This window comes from Pogoniulus pusillus, chromosome 11 (assembly GCF_015220805.1).
Source record: "Pogoniulus pusillus isolate bPogPus1 chromosome 11, bPogPus1.pri, whole genome shotgun sequence".
NCBI lineage: Eukaryota > Metazoa > Chordata > Aves > Piciformes > Lybiidae > Pogoniulus > Pogoniulus pusillus.
The window spans coordinates 10,979,444-11,002,020 of NC_087274.1; the positions used below are offsets into that span (position 1 = coordinate 10,979,444).

A 22,577-nucleotide genomic window follows, 5' to 3' on the forward strand; every position below is an offset into this window, starting at 1 on the left:
ACTAAAAGGAGCCGAGGGATTGGGGGAGCCCTTATTCACCCTCTGCACCCTCCTCTTTCTCACCGCCACCCCCCCCGGCATGCTGCGAGGCAGCGGGGGGGCGGGGGTTGCTGTGCTCAGCTCCCACGACTTGCCTGCGCCGCCAACTCGGGCTTGCCGGGGCCGCTCCCGACACGCACCCGCCGTGCTGGGAAGGCATAAACAGATCGGGTTGCCGGCAGGGGTCCAGGGAGCGGGCAGGCCTTGGCTTGTGTCCCACCACCGCTCCGTCGGGCCGGGGTGAGGGGAGCATCGAGGCTGGGGCTTGGAATAGAGGGGACTGGCTTGGGAGCGAGGATCCTTGCAGGCGGCAAGGTCCCTGCGGGAAGCTGGGAATGACCTTGGCTTGATGAGGGGCCGGTGATGCTGCCCCTGCCTCAGTTTCCCTCATGTGCTAAGGCGAGCCTGCTCCTCAGGGGTTTGGAGGTGTTGATGTGCTGCTCCAGAACTTCCTTCCCCACGTGGGAAACTGCCAACTGAAGCTCAGCCCTTGGACTGGGAGTCCTCAGATCCGCCCCCCCCCCTGCCCTCCCCGCTTATCCACTGTGTTTGCATTCTGATGCCTTTGACCTTGCTGTAAATAAGCCCTTGTCCCTCCAGTGGTTCGTGGGGGAGGACAGGGCTGCTCTGTGCCACCCTTGTCCCCAGCTGGTCCCCGAGCAGCTGCTGGCCGACTCCGGCGCCTGGGCTGGGCAGTGGGAGGAACCTGCTGCCCTCCCTGCTGGCCCTGGAGCAGCTGGGACGAGAGGACGGGGGCCGGAACGTGGCTCCCAGAATAACTCAGCAGCCACCGAGGCCCCCATGGGGATGGTGAGACAGACATGGGGTCCCGACGTGGGTTCCTGTTTCCACCTCAGGGACAGGGCGATGCCTCTCCTGGGACACAACAGAGTTGCCAGCTGCTAAGTGAGTTTATCAGTTTGAGGATGCTTTCACCTGGGTGGTGCAGGGCATCGTGGAGATGTAGCTGTCATGTCCCTGTCCTGTCCCCTGCAGATGAGTCCCGTTGCAAACTGAGGTCCTGGGGGAATCTTTGGCTGTTGCAGCTGAGTGAACACATCAAACCCAGCCAGGGCACAAAGGAAATGCCACCAACCAGATGCTCTGCTGGATTTTGGTGACAGCTTCTCCCACTTTGTGGCATTGCTCAGCAACCAAGAAACCTGAGTGGGCAGCTGGAGAGTCTGACCTGGTTGGGCTGGCAAAGAGCCCTCACACTGGGCACAGGCAAAGCCCTGCTGCCCTCCCTGGCCTTGGCAGGGAGAGGAGAAAGCAGCAGCTGATTTGTTTCTCTTAGGCTGCTTGTCCCAGGCTGGAAGGAGCTTGGCCTTTTCCCGTTGGGGATAGGTTTGTCTCATTCCCACTGGCAGCAGTACGGAGCAGACAGGCAATTCCTTCTTTCTTTGGTAGACGAGCTTGTGCCAAGGATGGGAGCAGCAAGAAGAGAGCCCTCTGCACTTTTGCCATTGCTGGAGAGGGGATTTGAGAAGGCTCCCTCCCACCCCTCGTGGTTTGGGAGCACCAAGCAGTCATTGCTGGATGAGATCATATTGCTCTTTCCTAGTGCAGATGCCACAAATCACTGCAGTGCCATGGCATCTGCTGGAGTGGTCACCCATCTAGCATGCCTTGGGACCAGCTCAGGAGCCAGAGGCCATGTTTCAGCTCTGTCCAAGGGGGAAGGAAATGGTTTGCTGAAGCTGCTCAGATCCATGCCACAGTTCAGATGGAGCTGGACAGCCTCATACATCACCTGCTGGAAGGTGTCTGTAGAAGCAAAGAGCTTCTCATTTCACTTTGGCAATGGAGGGCAGAGGTGGCAGCTCCCCATGAGTGGAAGTACTTGGTCTGTAGGGAGGAAAACCCAGACCCTAAACAGAGTCTGCCCCATTGCTGCACAAACTGGGCTGTGCATATCTCAGGGGATCCTGCTGACATGTCCCTGAGCAGGGCTGGTAGCAGCAGCAGTTCAGCTTGTGGGGTCAAGGTTGAGGAGAGGCATCCACAAGGTATTTTTAACCGTGGGTGACTGCAAACCCCAATCGAGCAGCTGCCAGCAGCGGTCTGAGGTTAGTCCTCGAACGCCAAAGGTTGATTGCCTGTGGGCTGATGGAGGGGGCAGGCTTTGGGGAAAACTCAATTCCCAGTCATCAAGGCCTCGGGAAGGAGTGACAGCACTTGAACCATCGACCTTCTGGGTGACCTCGAGTGAACAGCTTCACCTCCCGGTGCCTCCCCTCCCATCCTGTGTGTGTCTTTCCTAGATTAGAGCATCCAGGGTGGGGACAGCCACTCTGTCTGCCCCAGCAGTGCCTGCTCCGGGCACACAGCAGCTCCCCTGGGGCCAAAGGGGAGGATGTCTCAAGATTTCCACCACCGCATCATTGCACGCTTTAAGTACAGGTTCCACTGGCCAGAGCAGCTCCTAGATGCTGGATGCCACAGTGGGTACCAGCCTGGCAGCGATGGAGACAGAGCGACGTAAGTGCCATGGCAGCCCTGTACCCCAGCCTCAGCCTTGCCCTGTTGTCGAGAGCTGCATGATGTTCTGCAGCCATCCAAGCAACAGCAGAGGGCTGGATCCTCCTCTCACTTCCTTGAGTTTGTGAGGTTTTGCTGGCCACTCTTGGCTGCTCTAGTTTTTATCTAGGGCTTAGTGTTAGAACCATAAAATAAATAGCTACCTGCTCCTCCAGAGCGTCAAAACCCTCCAGGTGTAGGTGGGTTGCTGCGTCCCTGCCCGCCCTCCCTCCCTAATTAACTATTGCTCAGCAAATCCAGACTTATTGACCTGCCCTAATCTCCCCATGCAAGGCAAGCCCTTCAGCTTCTGGCTCCTGCTTCTCACCTCTCATGTCTCCCCAAGCCTCTTATGTCCCCTGTGAGCCTGTATCATGTTCACAGCCTGGGCACAGGGTGGAAGATGGTACCCAGGAAGCAGCGTCCCCTCTGCAGGGCTGCTGAGGTTGTTTTCCTCACCAGCAGCTCCCTCTATGCCTGCACTCACTCTGCTCTCCCTGTCCCCCCACATCCTGCTTCCCCTCTTTCTTCCTCCCATTGACCGTCTGCCGGTTGGATTATTTTTCCCCAGATGCTGCAGCCTGCAATTTTCCCAGGTTGAATCTGCCTGGGTTTGTTCTCCTAATCTCTCTAAGTCCCTTTTGTGTTATTTCTGCCCTCGTGGATCTGTTGGTCATCCTCCACAGATTATGTTCTTGCACTCTTTGCTTGATATCACATTAATGAGAAGGACAGCAGGGTGGCTGTGAGTGCAGTCCTTTGCCCTGAGTACCTGCAGGGAACTGGAGCCCTTCAGTCTCTTCCCTGGCTGCCAGTATGGAACCAGTATGGCACCAGCTGAATGGGAGTCAAGGTGCCTTGTTAATGCTGGACCAGATACTCTGCTGGTCCCCATGTCCTGCAGCCCAAGGGTGGCTCAGTGCCCCGTGGCATGCCTGGTGATGCACTGTGAGTGAGGGCAGAGCTGATGCTTGGCTGCCGGCCCCTGCTGCTATCGCTCCATCTCTTCCCGCTCAGGAGGCGTCCTGTCCTTTCGGAAGGATGGGGGAAATGGAAAAGGCTCCACCTCTTCCCTGGGCAAATACAGCTCCTCTGAGTTCATATCCTGGAGAGCGGAATAGCCAGGTCCCAGCAGGGACGGTGACTTCACCTCCTGGTAACGCGTTTCCCGGCCAGCTAGGAAAGGAGCCCTTGTATCTCTGAAGCAGCCGCCTGGCTTCCCCCACCCGAAGCCTTTCCCAGCTGTTCCCATTGTGCTTGGGGCTGAGGGATGTGATTTTGGTTCCATGGGGAAGGGATGTTACTTCTTCCCCTTGCTGGGGGAGCTGCACTGGGGTGAATCACTTTAGGGTAGGCAGCTGCTGTGAGTGGGGAAGGAGGTGAGTGCTCTTCATCCCACCACACAGCTGAGATCCTTCAGGGGGCCTGGAACTCAAAGGATCACGTTTGGCTTTTGCAAGGGGTGTATGTATCAGGCCCCAAAGGGCTCCTGGGAGGCTGTTTCCCTCTGCTTAGTGTTTGCTCCCTCCATCTCTGCTGTGGCCATCAAACCTCAAGGGGTGAGAGGCAAGAGCTGCACCTTCTTCCCAGCTGTGTGGATGGGGACAGGGTTTCCGACTCTGCTTTTCCTTTCATTGTTCTGGGAGCCTTCACTTTGAACAAACTGCCTGTTTTTTCCTGCTTTGCTTGTGGGGGGAAGTGTCTGGGGGAAACTGAGGGTCTGGCTGGGGGGTCTCAGAGTGTGAGCGATCGATGCCTGTGCTGAGAAAGGATGCTGCCAACTCTGAAAAACTTAATTGTTAGATGCTGCTTGGGAAGAAGGCTGCCAGCCTTTCCCAAAGAAGGGACAAAGCTCCTAGCTGACTCTATGGGTCTGCAGCCATGTCCTCAGACCCTCCCCTTTGCCTGTTGCCTGTCCCAGTCCAGGCCAAGGGAGGAAGGCAGATGCCTTGGACTGCTCAAACTCTTCTGCCTTTGCCGTCGCTTGCCTTCACCAGCATCCACCACCTTATCTGAGTGCAGGACAGGAGAGCTTAGAGGAGACGGCACAGAGATGGATGAGAACCGAGCTGCCAGAGACTCAAATGTACCATCAACAGAGACAGCTTTGTGGCAGTGACAGCTTGGGCTCTGCATGGCTTTAAGCCCTAAGGTCTGGGCCTCAAGCCAGGGTAAATGGTGAAGGCTAGAGACAATCAGACTGCATTTTGGCATGAGGGTGCTCAAAGTGCAGAGATGCTGGGTCCAGCTCTCAGGATGCTGTGAGAAGCTCCTGGCAGGTTGCTGCACCCACTGGGGATATTTCAGCTGGACCCAGGCTGCTGAAGCCAGAAGTGGGTCTTCTGTGTGTCAAAGGAGGGAGAGCTCTGGTCAGGTCCTATGTGCCTCGACCCTGGATCTGGTAGGTTTCTGGAGGGAGGAAGACACCAATTATTCTCTGGGAGTTGCCAGACGCTAGTGTAGGAAAAGATAAGTGGTTCCCTGCCATGTTGCACTCTTCCACTGCTGCCATTTGCCAATCTGCCTCTCTGATTGCAGCCTCCCCATCTCTGCTAGTTAACCCAGTGGTTTGCCCCAGTCAGATCCACTCTGCAAGTGCCTGACTTTGGCAGAGGACCTGTTTGTTGTTCTTGGTGGGGAGCACATTTGCAGGGGTGCTATAAAGCCTCGAACCCCAGTGCAGCCACTTGTGGGCAGGAAAGCACCCCTGACATTTGGACACAGGTACCAGCTCAACCGGGTATCCCAGGTAGCAGCAGCCTGGCAGCCAGATTCACTCACCATAATCATGGGGGCCCCAGAGAGCTGGGCACAGTGCTGGGCTTGGTGTTTGGGGCGCAGGCTGATGGCTACAGCAGGCAGCCAGGGTCAGGAGCCCCTGGCTGTCACCCAACTTCCATCCCAATCTTGCTGAGCAACTTTGGTTGAGTTTCTTAATATCCCTGTGGCTCAGCTTCTTCCCTATCGAAGCAGGAGAATCTCTTCTGAGCCTGTTGGGAAACTGCACCTGAAGCAGCTGGTTTGCTGGGAGGAGCCATCTGTGAGTGACCTCAGCAAACGTGCCTGTGGATGCAGAGAAGACAGGGAAGGGTGATTTCTGCAGGAGAGGGATGGACATCCCTTATTTGGGTCTGGATTATGGGTGAGACATTGAGTCTTTCCCGAGCCCCGGAACAAACCCACCGCATGCCAAGGCAGGGCCACCTGAGGGCATCAGTGCAGGCCAAGCCCAGGCAGGGCAGGTGAAGCTGCCACCTCCAGCCCCAGGAGGCTGTCACCATCAGAGCTGGCTGGTGCCCTGCAGAGTCACAGCTGATTAGCTTTTTCAGCTGGTTTATGGCGTAGTGGTGATAGTCCTCAGGTGGAGTTAATTTCCCCAAGAGGGTATCTTTGGTGTGTCCAGAGCACATGGTCCTTCTGCCACCACCCAGGGCAGCAGGATGGTGTTCCTACAGTGCCCAGACAGAGCATCCCTGCCTGATGGGTCCTCATGGCTGGATTTTCAGGGATGCTCCTGGTGCGGAGGCACTTGGGCTGAATCATGATACAGGGACACTCAGTCCTGCAGCATGGAAGGGCTCATGGCATGGGGATATTCATAGCCAGCAGTGTGGGGATGAGATTGCACAGGGCAAGGGGAAGGAATGAAGGTCTGTGGGCAGGACCAGCAGGAAGGTGATTTTTTTTCAAGGTGTCTGTGGCAAGGAGGTGGACTTTGACCTCTAGATCTGTCCATCCCATGCAGAGGCAGAGGCTTGTAGTGAAGGATCTCTGCTGTGGCCATACTGGGTGGACCACAGCAAAGGCACTGCTTTCTGGAGCCGGCCTCTCCATGTAAGAGTCAAGGCAGGAGTCTCCAAGGGACACTTTGGGACACACAGAGGATATTTGGGCATTTCCTTCCCCAGCCAAGCCCAGGCAAGGTGTGTGGCTCCTTCCCAGCAAGTGGTGAGTGGTTCAGTGCTTTGGAGGGATCGTGTCCATCTCCAAGGCCCTGGGGCAAAGCTCAAGGATGTCCCCACGGGCACAAGGTCTCCAGGGATGGGTACAGAGTGACACAGGGTGCTTGGTGTGCCGGTACAAGGGGTACCAGCTGGGTAGGGCACAGGCATGCCTGGCTCCATGCAAGTGCCTCCGGGTGGGGTAAATATGAGTTTGTGCCGGGCTGGCTGCCAGCGGTGCGGGTGAGGCATGGCCTCTGACCAGCTGCTCCTGGGATGCCCCCCACACCCCACATGTTCCCAGCTTGGCATCGCACCATGGGGATACAGTGCAACCCCATGGGGAAACTGCGGCAGAGGTCGCAGAGGGGCTGCTGGGCGGGGGGAGCCGATTGCCAAGGCGCCGTGTGGGGCTGTGCCACCTTGGTCTCTGCCGCCGGCCAGGATCCAGAGGTCTGAGGGCTGGCGTTTTCCCCACGGCTGAGGCTGGTGCCGGAGTGTGCCACGGACGAGGGTCTCAGCCCGGCGTGGTGAGCGGGCAGCAGCGCTGCCCCGGCGGAGCACGGAGCGCCGGCGTTGGCATGGCGTTGGCACGGCGTTGGCACGGCGCCGGCCGCAGCGCGCCGCGGGCGCTCCCCGCCTGCCGCTTGGCAGCCGAAGGCTGCGCAGGAGCTCCCTGGCTCCCTGCGGGCCGCGCTCGGCCGGAGCTCAGCCTGCCCGGGCAGGCGCCGCGCTGCAGGCAGCAGGCGAAGCGGGGTGGGGGCCCGCTGGGACCCCTTGCAGGGGTTGTGTTGTGGGTAGGGGCCGAGCAGGGGGAACCCACGGCTGGAGTTAACCCTCGGGATGCGTCAGGCTGGGATTTTAGCAGAGCCTGTTGTGACAGGGTGAGGGGCAATGGTTTGAAACTAAAAGAGAGAGATTCAGGCTGCAGAAAAAGCAGAAACGTTTTCCCCGGAGGGTGGTGAGACCCTGGCCCAGGGTGGCAGATGCCTCGTCCCTGGAACCATGGCAGGTCAGGTTGTCTGGGGCCCTGAGCAACCCGCTCTAGTTGCAGATGTTGAAGGCATTCTGTGCTGGTGAATGGGTCCTGGCAGCTCAGCTGTGCTCTGTTTTCTCCTCTGTCCTTCTGGTCATCTTCTCTGTGCCTTTCTACCCATGTTGCCAGGGTTCTTGGCCTCTTCCCAGGCTTTACCTTCCAGCCTGGCTGCAAACCTTCCAGCTCTCCAACCAGTGATTCCCCAGTCACAAACTGGGGATGAGCTGTTTCTTTTCCTGTCCAAGCTGGGTACTAGTGCTACTACTTTCACATTTGGGAAGAGCCCCAAAGGGGATGCTGCTCCCAGCTCCACCTTTAGGGACCTGCTGCTTTCCCAGCCACCCACACCATGTCTGCACGGTCCTGCCCCATGTCCTGACCTTGCTGGGCTGCTGGAGTGGGGAAATAATTTGAGGAATGTTGCTTGGGGAGAGGAGTAAAGACACAGGCATTATGCCATGCAGATGCTGACAGCTGCCTCTTGGGTGCAGGGAGCAGGCAGGGACACCCACCACATCCCAGCCCTGCTTACAAGACCCCAGCGCCAGCCTGGTTCCCTTTTAGGAGCAGGTCAGGGATGGGATTTTGAGGTGAGCTCTTCAGATAGTGGGCATTGCTCATCTCCGAGACCAGCCCCTTGGGGCTGTGGGATGTTGCTGCCTCTTTTGGATGTACTTGTGCCCAGTGGGCATCTCCATTCAGTCCTTCTCTTCCCAGCATCGCCTGCCTAGCTCTGCCTCTCCTGCCACTCCTCCTCCTCCTTCTCACCCTTTCTCAGCAGCAAAACCTGGTGGCAGTTTTCATCTGGGCTTTGGTTACCCCCACGGAGCATCCTTTAAAAAAAATGTATAAACCCCAATTTAAAGGTGGGGGGCTGGGAGGAAGTCACTGGAGGAGCAGTAGGTGATGGCTTCAGGGGCATTGCCCACAGCTTAGTGGAACTCTTCGTTTATTTTATATTGGCTGCATCCTTTTGAAATCCCCTACAGCAAATGCACACCTGCCCTTCCTGCTCCCTGGTTGCAGAATCTGTCCCAGGACTTTTGGAGGAGTAGGATAAGGCCTATGCCTACCCACAGGCAACCTGTTCCTTGCTTTGCTGTACATTTCAAGTGTGATCCTGGCTGCATGAAAGCGATGCCACCGAGCCCAGTGGTTACCTTTGCCCCATCACTCAGCTCACAAGTGGCCAGTTCACAAGTGAAATGTTGTGGTTTTTCCTGGCTGGTGAGGCTTGTCCTTAGCAGAGACCCTGGATCTTGATCTTTTGGGCAATAAGGGGCTGGGAGCTCTGCTGAGCAATGTTTTTGATGGCTGATTTCTTTAGGAAGGGCTTTCTGAGCTGCTGGAGCTGCTCACTGCTACTCTAAAGATGAACAGGCCCTGGAAGAGGTAATTAGGGTGATCCTGTGCTGATCCCTTCAGCTGTGGCCACAAGTCACGAGTCCTTCACCAGCAGCCACTCCAAGCCCATTTTGCATTAATTAGGCTGTTTACAAAACACTGTAAATTGCAGTAATGAACACATCGGTCCTTGATTTCCTTTAATTATCCCTTTGCATGCTGAATGAGCCGAGTCCCTCTTCAGCTTTCCCTTCCATAGTGGAGATTTGCCTGGGATCTGCTTTGTGAGGTGGGCAGAGACCTTGGGAAAGGAGGGAAAGGGAAGGCAATGGCAGAGGGGGAGCTGCAGCACTGGCTGGGAGGGAGGGGGCTCCTTTCCCAGGCCCCCACCGTGTTTCCGTGGGGTTTGAGCAGCCATTTCATCCCGAGCTTGGAGCCTGGCTCTTGGGCTTTGGTTTTGCAGGGGAAAGAGTGCAGGAATCTTTCAAAGTGTTTAATCCTCCTCGGCTTGGCGATGGGGCTGCCTGGAAGGGCAGAGGAGGAGCGGTGGCATTTCTTGCCCCCCGCATACCTTCCCCTTTCTTTCCCTTTTGACTTAGCGGATGAATTCCAGAGATGTTAATCCGCTCTCAGCCTCTCAGCGAAGAATAAAAACGACCTCTCTGTGTGGGAGGAAGGAATTCATTCGAATTAATTGCGGGAAGGAGCGGGGAGCTGGGGGTGTGCGTGAGGCTGTGCCGAGGGTGGGGGTGAGCACCCTCCACTGCTCAGTGGTCCCTGACGAGGAGGGAGGGACAGGCAGGGGGATGGGGATATCCGAGGTGGCACAATCCTCTCATTCACAGCCAGTCTTCAGCCTCTGCCCCAGCCATAAAAATGCCAACCATGCGATCTGTGAGCCAGCCCGCGGCGGCGGCGGCAGCAGCGGGCACAGGCAGCGAGTGGGGGGAGAAGTGGCCCCGCTCAGCAGTTTTGAGGTGTTGCTGCCTATAAAGGGGAGGAATGCACTGGGGAGGCAGGAGCTGTGGTGTCTGACCCATCCCGGGGCCAGGCAGAGATGCGACAGGAGAGACAGAGGGAAGAAAGGGTCTGAGCTTGAGCCGAGTCAGCCCCTTGAGGGTTCGTGGAGGTGATCGTAGAGTGAGAGAAAAGGAAAGGCCACCGGGATGGGCCAGGTGCTGTTCTGTGCACTGCAAGGTCGGTGGGGTTGAAGCATGGGGTTTATGAAGGGTCCCAGGGCCATGTGGACTGGTGTAAGCTTTGTCTCCTGCCCTGACCTTCACCTCTTCTCTCTGCAGAGCTCCTGGGATCTGCCAAGCGCCTGAACGTGAACTACCAGGATGCAGATGGGTGAGTGCTCCCCTGGCAGCGTGCTGGATGCCAGTCTGGGTGGGCTTGCTCTCCTGAGGTGGTTCTGCATCTCTGTGTGTCTTAAAGCTTTTAAGGGTAACTGCTGAGCCCCAGAGAACAACAGCATCATGAAACCAGGGCAAGCCCTGCAGAGCAGGCTCAATACCTGTCCAGATCCGAGCTGAGGGCTGTGCTCAGTCCATCCTGCAAAAGGGATCTCTGCAGGGCTGGAGGTGAAAAGGGGCTGCAGTGTGCCCAGCTTGTGCCCTGTGTCCCACCTGCTGACTGAAGCACAGAGGAGCACCCAGCCGGCCCCGATGCCTACATATTTGTGCCTGCATCTAACATCCCAAAAGCAAAACCCCTTTTGCTTTGGGGGGAGGGAGTGGAGGTGTTAAAGAAAAGATGAGGTTGCCTAATGACCACAGCATATTAGTGTACTTCATCACTTCTGAAATCCAAGCACTTAATAAGCTGGGTGCTAAGAGTTAAAGAAACCACGAAGGCCCATGAAATAAATAAGCAAGTTGTTCTTATTGAGTTAACTCTGACCTGTGAGCTATTAGCCTTGTTTTGTGTCCTGGTGTTGTACCTAATTTCTACATGTTTTCTTTTGGAAGACTCTGTAGGAGGAGGTGTCTGTGATGAATTCTTACAGGCCAGTGGGGGGGTGAAAATGTACAGGATGGCTCTGTCTTAAAATAATACTGTGCAGATGGCGCTTAACAGGGGAAAAGAAAGTAATAAAAGAAGCAATGATCTGATTCTGATAAGGCAAGGGGCTTGTGCTTGGGCAGCACTGAGGGGACTGCTGACAGGAAAGAGGGTAAAGGGTCCATTCCCTGTGAAGGGGACACATGTGGGGTATTAACAGTGTGGGCAGTGTGTTGGGTTTTGCTGGGGTACAGGAAGAGAACAGCAGGGAGGTGAAACCTGTGGATGGCAGCCTGCACCCTCCTGGGAGAGCCATGCTGCTGGCAGTGCCCTCGCCATTGCCTTGCTGGTGGCTTGGAGATGATGGGGCAAGCAAGCTTGGGTTTGTGCAGTTGCCTCAGGGCTGAGCTAGTTCCGCAGGGATCCCACAGCACTGGCTCAGGGATTTTGTGCCTCCTGTGTTCTTGCTTCGAAGCAGAGGTTCTGGTTGGGCTCAGGGATGTGGTGGCTGTGCTGAAGGAGGGAGCAGCCCTTTCTGCTGGGGTTAGCATCCCTCCTGTGACACTTGGAGACTGCAGGGGTTTGGGGATGCTCTGGGACTGCTGTAAGGAGGAAGAGCTATGCTGGCTGAACTGGGCTGGGACGCTGCTGAGCCTATCAGAGCCCCGGGCTGGTGTGTCTGGAGCCCACCATGCCCTTTGGAGTGGTACATGGGCTAATCCCCAGCGGCATAAACATCCCTCATTTGGTCGTGGCCCTTCACGTGACAGCACAGGCAGACAGGCCCCTTTCACAGCCCCAAGACACAGAGCTCTTTCATTACCAGGAGCCTCCCACACTGTGCCGTGGGCTCCCAGCATCCCCACTGGCGTGAGGAGAGAGTGTCTGGTGAGGGACCAGGAGTAGCCTTTGGGCCGGTGTTTGCCCACAGCTTTGGGCTGCCTGACTACACTGCAGAGAGGAGGGCATGTATCTCTCTTCATCCTGCCTGCTTGCCCTGGACTTATGGGATCCAGGGTCTCAAGGGGTGCTCAGGGTCCCTGCATTCTTCCCTGGGCTCTGGGTCCCAGACAGCATGAGGAGATTTGTCTCTGCTTCGCTCCGGGGAAACTGAGGCACTGGTGACCTTTCCATCCCTTGTTCCAAGTCCCTGTGCTGGTGGGGGCTATAGGGGTGGCACAGTGGGGACAGGCCAGGCTGAGCTCTACCTTGTGTCACAGGTTCTCAGCACTGCACCACGCAGCCCTGGGCGGCAGCCTGGACCTCATCTCACTGCTGCTGGAGGCACAGGCCACCGTGGACATCAAGGACAGCAACGGTAAGGGGGAAGACCCCTTGCCACGGCCTCATGCCTGTGGCAGCCAACTCAGCCCTCTGAGCGAGGCCAAGGGCCATATCCAGCCCTGCTGAGCCCCACTCCCCTGCAGGGATGCGTCCTCTGCACTACGCAGCGTGGCAGGGGCGCGTGGAGCCGGTGCGGGTGCTGCTGCGCGCTGCTGCCTCCGTCAACATGGCCTCGCTGGATGGGCAGATCCCACTGCACCTCTCGGCACAGTATGGCCACTACGAGGTGGTAAGTGAGAGCCCAGCGCCGTGCACACCCCCACCTTGGGCCTCTTTGGAGATGCACATGTCGGGCAAACCCCATGGTGCTGGGCAGGAGGCAGACAGAGGTGTGGGATGGTGCTGAGCCTCTCTACCGCATTGCTCCCCCACAGTCAGAGATGCTGCTCCAGCACCAGTCCAACCCCTGCATCATCAACAAGGCGAAGAAAACTCCCCTGGACCTGGCCTGCGAGTTTGGGCGGCTGAAGGTGAGTGCCAGGGGACTCTGCCCTGCACTGGACTCTTCTCCAGGGGCAGTTCCTCCAGGAGCAACGCACTGGGTCTGGCTGTGACCACAGTCCCTTGGCCATGAACCTCAGAGCCCAGGAGGCAGCATCTGCCTCCTCCCGTGGCCAGGCAGGGATGGATCCTGAACCCAGGAGCTGCAGGTTGTGCTCCTGACCTTGCAGCAGTGCAGCATCAGGCTGTGAGAGAAGTCCGGAGTCTTCACTCCTGCTTTCCAGCAGCCTCCCCCTGCCCACTCCAGCTTTGCTCCCATTTTAAGCACGGAAAGGCTGAGCTGGCTAAGCCCTGCAAGCCCTCAGTGCTTGGTCCTGCCCAGCTGGTTGAGGTCCTCAGCACGGTTCATGGGGACAGGGACACCTCATGCTCTAGGAGATCCCAGCCTAGCCAGCACCACACCGCTGGGCTGGAGCACAGCCAGCCAGACTGTCCTTTGCCCCACCAGAGAGGGGACCAGGGGGACACTTCCATTTTTGGAGTATCTATAATGCCTGCAGCTATAAACAGGGCAGCAAAAATAACTCCTCTGTGCCTCTGGGCTGCCCTGAGATGCTGAGAGTTGCTCTGGGCTTGAAGAGACTGGAGGTTTTTAGGGTTTGGTCTGAAAAGCCTGATTAGGGGAAGACTATTTCTGGCTGTTGTGACCTTTTATGGCCCCTCACGGCAGTGTGCCCCTGCCAAGCACCAGCCAGCTTCAGCCAAATCCTGGGGCTGCAGATGGAAAGGAGCAGTGGGATGAGGGTGAGCCCTTTGCTGGGAGGGTACAGGCAGGGGTACTTGCACCCCACTGCTCACCCCTGTGACCTTTGCAGGTGGCCCAGCTGCTGCTGAACAGCCATCTGTGTGTTGCCCTTCTGGAAGGACAGTCCAAGGATGCCACTGACCCCAACTACACCACCCCACTGCACCTGGCAGCCAAGAACGGGCACAAGGAGATCATCAGGTAACACTCCTCCAGCCTGGAATGCTGCCCTGTCCTGGAAAAATCTGTTGAGGCTGCACTCCTGCTTCCTTCTCAATGCACTTCCTTGCTGTGGGCTTGAGTCCCTCATCCCTAGAGCAGTGTAGGAACTGTCCCTTTCCCATCACAAAGCAGACAATCATCTGGTCCTGATGTCCTGCTCTTCGTGCCCTTCCCTCCTTCCCTCCAGGCAGCTGCTGAAGGCTGGGATCGAGATCAACAAGCAGACGAAGACAGGCACAGCCCTCCACGAGGCTGCACTCTACGGCAAAACAGAGGTGGTGCGGCTGCTGCTGGAGGTGAGCCTGGTGGGGACAGGGCTGCATGGGGGGACAAAACTCTGAGGGGCAGCCATCACGCCTGTCCTCTTGGTCCCTCCATCTCCCATGGGCTCAGTGGCAGGTGTGGGGTCTGGCTTTGACCACATCATCTCCCAAGCAGGGTGGTGTTGATGTGAACATCAGAAATACCTACAACCAGACAGCGCTGGACATCGTGAACCAGTTCACCACCTCACATGCCAGCAAGGATATCAAGCAACTGCTGAGAGGTGAGGTTGGGCTGGCATACAGCTGGGCACTGCCTGGCACTGAGAGGAGCTTTTTATCCCTGGGGCTCCCAGTGCTGCTGAACAGCATAAACCAGCCTAGCTGTGAACGTCAGTGTCCCAGTCCAATGTCATACATGTTCTCTAGGCAGTGCCCAGGGACTGAGTCCTCGCTCCAGTATTAATGTTTTCTTCTCCTCTCTCCTTTGCTCTTATTTTCCCTCTCTGCCTTCACCGAACCTCTCTCTTTCCTCCCTGTGCTCTGGCACCTTCTTTCTTCCCTCTGAACCTCTCTCTTTCCTCCCTGTGCTCTGGCACCTTCTTTCTTCCCTCTGTCCCTTGTCTTCAGAGGCATCAGGAATCCTGAAGGTCAGAGCTTTGAAGGATTTTTGGAACCTCCATGACCCAACAGCTCTCAATGTGCGGGCAGGAGATGTCATCACGGTGAGGCTGCTCCCTGCTTCCCATTCCCCTGCTCTGCGATGGCCGCAGGCCCTAACCTCATCCCTTTCATCACTGCTCAGGTCCTGGAGCAGCATCCGGATGGGCGATGGAAGGGGCACATCCACGACTCCCAGAAAGGCACCGATCGCGTCGGGTACTTCCCCCCCTCCATTGCTGAAGTCATCAGCAAGCGCACAGGTCAGTGGCCATCCTGGGCATGCCAGGGACAGTACCCTGTGTGAAACCAGTCCAGACTTCCCAGTGCCTCGTGTAGGACAGGGGCCTGCAGCCCTGGCTAGCTAGAGAGGAAAAGGAAGACTTGGATGGGGCACAGCAGATTGTGCCATCAGTGGGGTGCCTGTTTGGGCACCGAAGCTCAGGTATCCTTCCACCCTGCATATTGCATGAGCTCTGACCCACGTGTGTTTTGTCTTTGAATGCAGGCATGGTTATCCCCCGTGTGCCACCCACGCACCAGCGCCAAGGTCCCCCTGGGGCCCTCCCAGTGCCCCCCAGCGGGCTGCAGCACCTCCCCGACGAGGGTCCTCAGCAGGCAGCCCTGAGCATCCCAGCAGCCTATGGCCACCTCACTCTAACCCGGACAGCCCCAGGCCCTGACAGCTCAGGTCAGGGGTGCAGCTGGGGAGGGAGAGGGACTAGGGACCTTCTACTGGTCCCAGCCCTGCCCATGCAGGGGGATGCAGCAGGAGACTCTCCTTCTACCTCCTGCTGGGAAACAGCCAGATGAGAGGGATCAAGCACAGGGAAAGGGAATCTAGAGGAGCCCAGAGAGTAGCCCCTTCCCTCCCCACATCTTTGGCCAGGATGTGTCCCCACGTCCCTTCTGTGTGTCCCTTGCCAGCTCAGGTCACCCTGTCTGTGTCGTGTGTGCTGGGAGGTGGGAGGGACCAAAGCATGGTTTGTGGCGAGGAGGGATTTTGTGGGAGACTCGTGTCACTGTGTTGGCACACGGGTCCCTGCCAGGGACTACTGACAATCTTCTCCACTGCCCTGAGCAGCAGGCGACAGGAACAGCGTGGGCAGTGAGGGCAGCATCGGCAGCATCCGCAGCGCGGGCAGCGGGCAGAGCACCGAGGGCACGAACGGGCAGAGCACCAGCATCCTCATAGAGAATGCCAGGGTAGGTGGCCCTGCTCCCCCAGGCTGCAGATGGAGCCCCAGCACATTGCCTGTTCCTACCCTACACCTCCTAGTGAAGGACCTGAGCATCCTCCACTAAACACCCATTTGCTGCCAGCACTCATTAGGGGTTCTCCTGGAGGAGTCCTCATGTCCCTCACAGCACAGGTGGCCTTTTCAGGTGGGGTTGGGGGCTGTGCTTGGTACTACACAGGCATCTCCACCATGTCCTGTGTCACCTGGGAGGAGAAAAATGGCCCTGGGCCAAATCTTGCCCAGATCTCCTGCTAGGGGCCAGCCCTTTACTGGGTGAAGTGGTTCCCAGCACAGACACCCTGACTCTGCTCCTGGAGTATGACAGAACTTGGTGTGTGGGGGTGTCCCTTCCCCACTCACTTCTCGTCTCCCCCAGCCACTGCCTTCCACCGGCGATGACCTTCAGCAACAGCATTTGGGATCAGAGCCACGCAATGGGCAGGTGACTTCCACAGCAGGTGAGGATGTCCCTGCCCAGTGGAGCTTTTGGGACAGCTGTGCCCTCTGTCCCTGGGGGTGTCACACTGCTCAGATGCCCCTGTGACGGTTCTTCTCTCCTCTCTGCCAGGACCACAGAGCCAGCAGACCCCAGGCAGCTGCCCCACTGGAGACAGAGTTTTCTCCCACCAGTTCTTGCGGCCTGAGCAGCTCCTCGAGGGGAAGGTAAGTGGCATCTGGTGTGTTGGGTGAGAGGGGCACATTTGGGGCTCTCAGCCCAGCTCTTCCTGCACTGGAGTCAAAGGGGACTGGGTTTTGAGGATCCTGGGGACGGATAGGTCTTGACCAAGAAGATCCTGTCTTCTTGACTAGAACAGCCAAGTCCTTGCAGCCCCTGTCACAGACTGCCCTTTGTGCTGTCCTCTCTCCAGGATGCAGAAGCCATTTACAACTGGCTGAGTGAGTTCCAGCTGGAGTCCTACACTGCCAACTTCCTCAACGCTGGTTATGACGTCCCCACGATCAGCCGCATGACCCCAGAGGTAAGGCAGGTCCTTCTCCACCCTGCCCAGCACCCCCTGAGCTGCTGGCAGCAGGCTGCTGCTGCCCCATGTCCTCCTATGCCACTGCTGACCACAGCCCCACTCTGCTTGTGTTAGGATCTGACAGCCATCGGTGTCACCAAGCCAGGCCACAGGAAAAAGATCTCCACTGAGATTGGGCAGCTCAGCATCTCTGAGTGGCTGCCCAACTACATCCCGGTGAGTCCCTGGCACTGGGGCTTAGGTCCAGCACCCTCTTTTCCCAAGGTCTTTTCCCAGACCTGTCACTCTAGGACAGGACAGGAGCAGGGTCTGTAAGTGAGCGTATGCTGCAATGCCCTGTGCTGACACAGAGGCCCTAAAACTTCAGTCCCCTGGCCAAGGGCAGGGAGGGTATGGGTGAAGGTGCTGCCCATGCCTTGATGTTGATGGCAGCATCTCTGTGCTCTTTGCAGGCTGACCTGATGGACTGGCTCAGTGCCATTGGGTTACCCCAGTACCACAAAAAGCTGGTGAACAACGGCTATGACTCCATCACCATTGTGACAGATCTGACATGGGAGGATCTGCAAGAGATTGGCATCAACAAGCTTGGTGAGTCCCTGCCACTGTGCTGGGGTGGCCCAGGGCAGCCAAGTTTCCCACACAGGTCCCCACACCCCATTCTCTCTCAAGCCAGGAGGTGCAGACATGTCCTGAGCACCTGGAAAGGGCAGTTCATGGCTGACCCTTGGGCTGTTTCAAGGATTTCCCTTGGCAGGCTGGAGCTGGGCTGGGCCAGGTGGACACTGGCCATAGTTTGCCTCCTCCCATAGGCCAGGTCTAGATCATGCAGAGGCCTTTGGCCTGCTTGGTGATGTGATCATGACTCTTCTTGGCCAGGAAACAAAGGCCTTGCAGGCCAGAGCTAACCTAACACCCCCTTCCTGTTGCAACCTCCCTGCAGGCCACCAGAAGAAGATCATGTTGGCCGTTAAGAAGCTCAGAGACCTCCGCAAAAGCCTCAACCAAGCAGACGCGACTCTGGCTAGACGCAAAATCCCTGGTGCCCTGGACATCGTTACCATCGAGTCGCTGGAGAACGGGGAGTGCCAGTCCCCACATACCCCCAAAATGACAACCTTCCAGGACAGTGAGCTCAGCTACGAGCTCCAGACGGCCATGTCCAATAGCTGCCACGAGACACTCGGCATCAAGAGCAGCCAGGGGATGTCACGCAGCCAGGAGAGCATCGGGGTGCGGTCCCGGGGCTCGGGGCACTCGCAGGACAACGTGCTGTCCCGGCACCTCTCCAGCCCCTCACAGGAGAGCCTGGGCAGTGGGGAGAGCAGCAGCAGCAGCAGCGGGCAGTCCTGCACGCTGCCACGCAGCAAGGAGAGCCCAGGCAGTCTGCCGGGGCGGCCCAGCCCCGAGCCCTACGGAAAGCTTATGTCCCCTGAGGCTCTGAATGGCTTTGCTAATGGTGGGGGCAGCCCTCTCAAGGAGAGGAACCTGCCTGAAGGCACGGAGCAGCACGCTCGACCGGTGGCTCAGAAAGGTGCTGGGACGCCAGTTGTCACCCCTTGTAGTCCTCCCCAGACCCCCAACAAAGCCACAGCCCCGTATGTCTTCATGTACCCACACGTCTCATTGAAATCCCCTACGGTCCCCACTGTCCTGGGAGCAGAGCAGCCCAAGACCCTGGTGCACCCATACCCCTCCGTCTCCTCTGGGCAAAAGGGCAGCCTGCAGACATCAGCTCAGAAAGCCTTCTCCTACCTGCACAACCAGTGTGCCCCTGTGGAGCCACCAGCCACGTCGCCAACAGCTGGGGTGGCCCCAGGTGCCTGGCAGGCTGGGGAGCAGCACGCCGGGGGTGAAGGCTTCAAGCACAAGAAGCGTTCACACAGCCTGAACCGATATGCACTGTCAGATGGGGAGCATGAGGAGGAGGAGGGGGTACCCACCAGCACCCTGGGCTCCTATGCCACGTTGACCCGGCGGCCAGGCCGCAGCCAGATGCCACGGACCTGCCTGCAGACAGATGCCAAAGTGACCCGCAGCCAGTCCTTCGCCGTCCGGGCCAAGCGCAAGGGCCCTCCACCGCCACCTCCCAAGCGCCTCAGCTCCGTCTCCAGCGCCCTTGCTGCAGAGGCAGACAGTGAGCAGAGCCCCGACCCCGAGCGGCAGCCGGCAGCTGCCCAGGACGTGGCTGATGCAGGTGGCAGCCCTGGTGACACCAGCTGCAGCAGGACAGTGAAGAACCTGGCAGCTGCGCTGGAGGGGACACCAGGAGCGAGTCCACCCAAGCCCCTTCTGGCCCCAAAACCACTGCACTTGGTTCAGGACTGTCTCCCCAGAGCGGAGGTGAACAAACAGTCCTACGATGATGGTGACAGCAGCAGCACCACACTTCCTGATGGCAGCAGAGATCCCTTCGAGAGCAGCAAGCCGCGGAGACGGACAGTGAGTGAGCCCAGCGCTCCCATGACCGAGGCGGCTGCGCAGGGCGGCAGGGAGGATGCCTGCTCCGACACAGAGGAGGAGGCCAAGCCAGGGGTCTCCTCCTCCCAGAACAGCTCCAGCGAGTGCATCCCCTTTGCAGAAGAAGGCAACTTAACCATCAAACAGCGGCCAAAGCCCACTGGTCATCCCAAGGCAGATGCAGCCATGCTGGACTCGGAGCCCAGTTCCCAGCCGGCGGAGCCCCCCTGCTCCACCGGGAAGGAGCCGGCGGCACCCACTGCCGCTAAAGAGCCTCCCGTGCTGGAGTTCAACCTCACCGAGTCGGACACAGTGAAGCGCCGCCCGCGCTTCAGGGAGCGAGAGCCGCTGCAGGCAGTGCTGAAGGCGTTCAGCGCGGCAGGGCAGGCGGAGGCAGCGGCCAGCCCCACGCCGCAGTACGCCCAGGCCCAGGCTGTGAGCATCGCCGGCCCCACCGCACCCACACCGGCACCGCGGGCCGAGCTGGCTGGGGACGCCTTGGATGACGACAGCGTGGAGTTCAGGATTGCCGAGATAGAGAAAAGCATCTTGTCACTGGAGAAGGGGATCAAGAAGGCGCCAAGCCCCACCACAGCCCCCAGCCCCACTGAGCTGCTCGGCACCGCTGTGGTGAGGACACCTGCTCCAGGTATGTGGGTTTGTGCGGGTGTCTCCGAGGCAGTGATGGGGCCTAAAGCTCCCTCCGGTGTTGGCATGGGAGGTGAGGAGGATGTGTGCCACCGTGTGACATTAGTCATAGAATCATCTTGGCAGAAGAAGACCTTTAAGACCGTCCAGTGCAGCCATTAACCCAGCCCTGCCAGGTCTCCACTAAACCATAGCCCTCGGCACCACATTACACAGCTCTGAAACCCCTCCAGGGACAGGGACTTCACCACTACTCTGGGCAGCCTGTTCCAGGGCTTGACAACTCTCTCTGTGAAGGAGCTTTTTCTAATATCCCATCTAAGGGGTCCCTTTCCTTTGCAGATGTCCCTGTCAAGCACACCTCTGTGGCATCCACCAAGCTAGTCTTCTCTGGGCCCAAGACCATCTACCAGCAAGTCCTGCAGCCCTCCCGCCACACCGTTGCTCCCTGGGCAGCCACCGAGATGGTGCCAGACGTGATCGGGTCCCTGGCCAGCCCTGGCTCACTGGCACTGGAGGTGGGCAGCAAGGTGTCAGTGAAGCCTTTGGCAGCTGCCGCAGGGACTACTCTGGCACAGCAGCGGTTGGAGCAGACCAACTCCACCCAGGCTACCCCACTGCAGGTGGCTGAGAAGAAGACCACAGTGGAGGACACAGAGAGGTGAGGCAATGCTTGGGGTGAGGGAAGCACTGGGAGCTGTAGTCTCTCAGGGTAGAACTGGAAAGGTCCCAGTGGGGGCAGTGAAGGGCTGTGCACGGGCACGTGCCACCACAGTGGCTCACACATACTCCAGTCTGGCTGTGTGCTGAGCTCTGGCTGCCCCCAGGACAGTCAGAACCAAGCTGGCCAACCCTACTGTAGCAGCACCTCCAGCCTTGGGTAATGTTCTGAACCTCTGCCTTTCCTTCCCAGCCACCCCGGGGCCGTGCACTCTGCCAAGAACATCCTGGAGGACATCAGCAACATGTTCGATGACCTGGCTGACCAGCTGGACGCGATGCTCGACTGAGGCTTGCTCCCTCCTTCCCTTCCCCCTATCCAGCCGCTCCACCAGTGCCCCTCATGACGGGGGGGCGTGGATCCGGCACCAAGCGGTGCCTCCAGGTCTCTCCAGCCGCCTCCCTCCCCACACTTTGCACTGCGGCTGGGAACGCTGCCGCCCCTCGGTGCTCACCCCTGGCTCCATATCGCACGTGCCAGCGCGGGCTGCTTTCCGAGGGGTCAGGCATTTCCCACCAGACTGGCAGCTAGGACGAGAGCCCAGAGAGGCTGCACATGTGGTCCTGGAGGCCATGGAGAAGCCCTCGCTCCCCTGCACAGAGCCGAGGAAGCCTCCACAAGGGACCTTTCTCTTCCCCGCTGCAGTCCTGCCTCCTATTATTTATCCCCTGCCAACAATGTGTCAAAGGAGAGACCTCCCCGGGCAGCCGCCACCGAGCTGGCTATTTACTGAGCAGCTCCCAGCCCGGGCAAGGCCTGACAGCAGCTCACAGAAGACAGGGCCTGTCACAGACTGGCAGCTTGCGGGCTGGGAAGGAACGTTTCTGCTTTATTTGTTGCTTTTCCAAACGCATCAGCGTCAGGCAGCGTGTAATCCAAGTGGATCCAAATCCCTCCGGTGGGACCTATAAAGCCCTTGAGACAGGCCTGGCATAGCCTGCAAAGCAACGGATGCTCTGCTATGGACCTGCCAGACGTGGATGTCTACCTACCCCTTCTCTGGAGCCGTGAGGATGGTGATGGCAGCACTGCCCTTGTGCCAGTCCAGCTGCCACGCCAAGCCTAGGCAAAGCAGTGCTTCTAGGCTGAAGGAGCAGCATGCTTAGTCCTTTTTTTTTTCCCCCTCTACCCAATTCTTTTGTTTCTGGGGGAGAAAACATCCCTTTTCCGACTCCCTCTCCCTGCGGGGAGCTGTTGGCAGGAGCAGTTGAACGGTAGCAGCATTTGGGACTGCAGGAGAGGCTTCCTCACAGCGCCGAGCCCAGCAGCAGCGGTGACCTCCTGTGCTCCGGCTGCGCTGGGCGGCAGCTCCGCACCCACGGGCAGGCTGTGGTCACAGCCTGTGGCTGCAGCAGGGGAGCAGCAGCAGCCATGGCTCCTTGCATCCAAGCGGCTGCTGTGTAGCTGGGAGACAGATTTCTCCAGCAGGATCTGGTTAGTGGTGCATGGCTAAATATGTCCAAGAGCCCCGAACTTGGCTTGCACTCGGCATGCCAAGCAAATGAAAGCATCAGAGCACCAGAAGGGGACCCAAGATTGTACTGAAGGGCTGTTTCCTACTGAAATACCAAACAAAGGAGGGGGTGGGGGGGGTGGGAATTCCATATATTCCTTCTTTCTAAAAAAATCACTGACATAAAACTGAACCAGGAAGGGAGGTGGCTGAAGGGGCAGTGGCTTCCCAGCTTTCTGGGAGGTTGCAGCTGGACTGGAACTGACTGCAGCCCTTCCTCCTCTCGCAGGGAACAGGAGCTGCCCCTGCCAGCAGAGCCCTTCCTGAGGCTCTCCACTTGCTACTGCTGGCTGGGCTGGAGTTGCCAGCCTTGCTTCTAGGCTGAAACAAACAAAAAAACCCAAAACAACAAAGACAAAAGGAAAAAAAAAAACACCTGAAAAAGAAATAAA

General features: G+C 58.2%; 1 protein-coding gene across 5 annotated transcripts in view; it reads left to right on the forward strand.

Moving 5' to 3' along the window:
• CASKIN2 (CASK interacting protein 2) overlaps positions 1-22,249 on the forward strand; it is an 83,304-nt gene extending 61,055 nt beyond the window's left edge. For 3 of the 5 annotated variants that reach the window (XM_064151043.1, XM_064151044.1, XM_064151042.1), the window contains exons 3-21: positions 10,179-10,230; positions 12,105-12,202; positions 12,312-12,457; positions 12,603-12,698; positions 13,545-13,675; positions 13,884-13,992; positions 14,135-14,243; positions 14,590-14,684; positions 14,765-14,882; positions 15,128-15,310; positions 15,704-15,825; positions 16,237-16,318; positions 16,429-16,523; positions 16,730-16,840; positions 16,958-17,059; positions 17,296-17,434; positions 17,787-19,952; positions 20,294-20,612; positions 20,865-22,249. In XM_064151043.1, coding sequence (XP_064007113.1) covers positions 10,179-10,230; positions 12,105-12,202; positions 12,312-12,457; positions 12,603-12,698; positions 13,545-13,675; positions 13,884-13,992; positions 14,135-14,243; positions 14,590-14,684; positions 14,765-14,882; positions 15,128-15,310; positions 15,704-15,825; positions 16,237-16,318; positions 16,429-16,523; positions 16,730-16,840; positions 16,958-17,059; positions 17,296-17,434; positions 17,787-19,952; positions 20,294-20,612; positions 20,865-20,961 — 4,370 coding nt within the window. In that variant the 3' untranslated portion in view covers positions 20,962-22,249. Of the gene's footprint in view, positions 1-9,857; positions 10,078-10,178; positions 10,231-12,104; positions 12,203-12,311; positions 12,458-12,602; positions 12,699-13,544; positions 13,676-13,883; positions 13,993-14,134; positions 14,244-14,589; positions 14,685-14,764; positions 14,883-15,127; positions 15,311-15,703; positions 15,826-16,236; positions 16,319-16,428; positions 16,524-16,729; positions 16,841-16,957; positions 17,060-17,295; positions 17,435-17,786; positions 19,953-20,293; positions 20,613-20,864 lie in introns of those variants that run through there. The other 2 variants (XM_064151045.1, XM_064151046.1) reach the window with 2 other exon arrangements.
• The last annotated feature ends 328 nt before the right edge of the window (positions 22,250-22,577 follow it).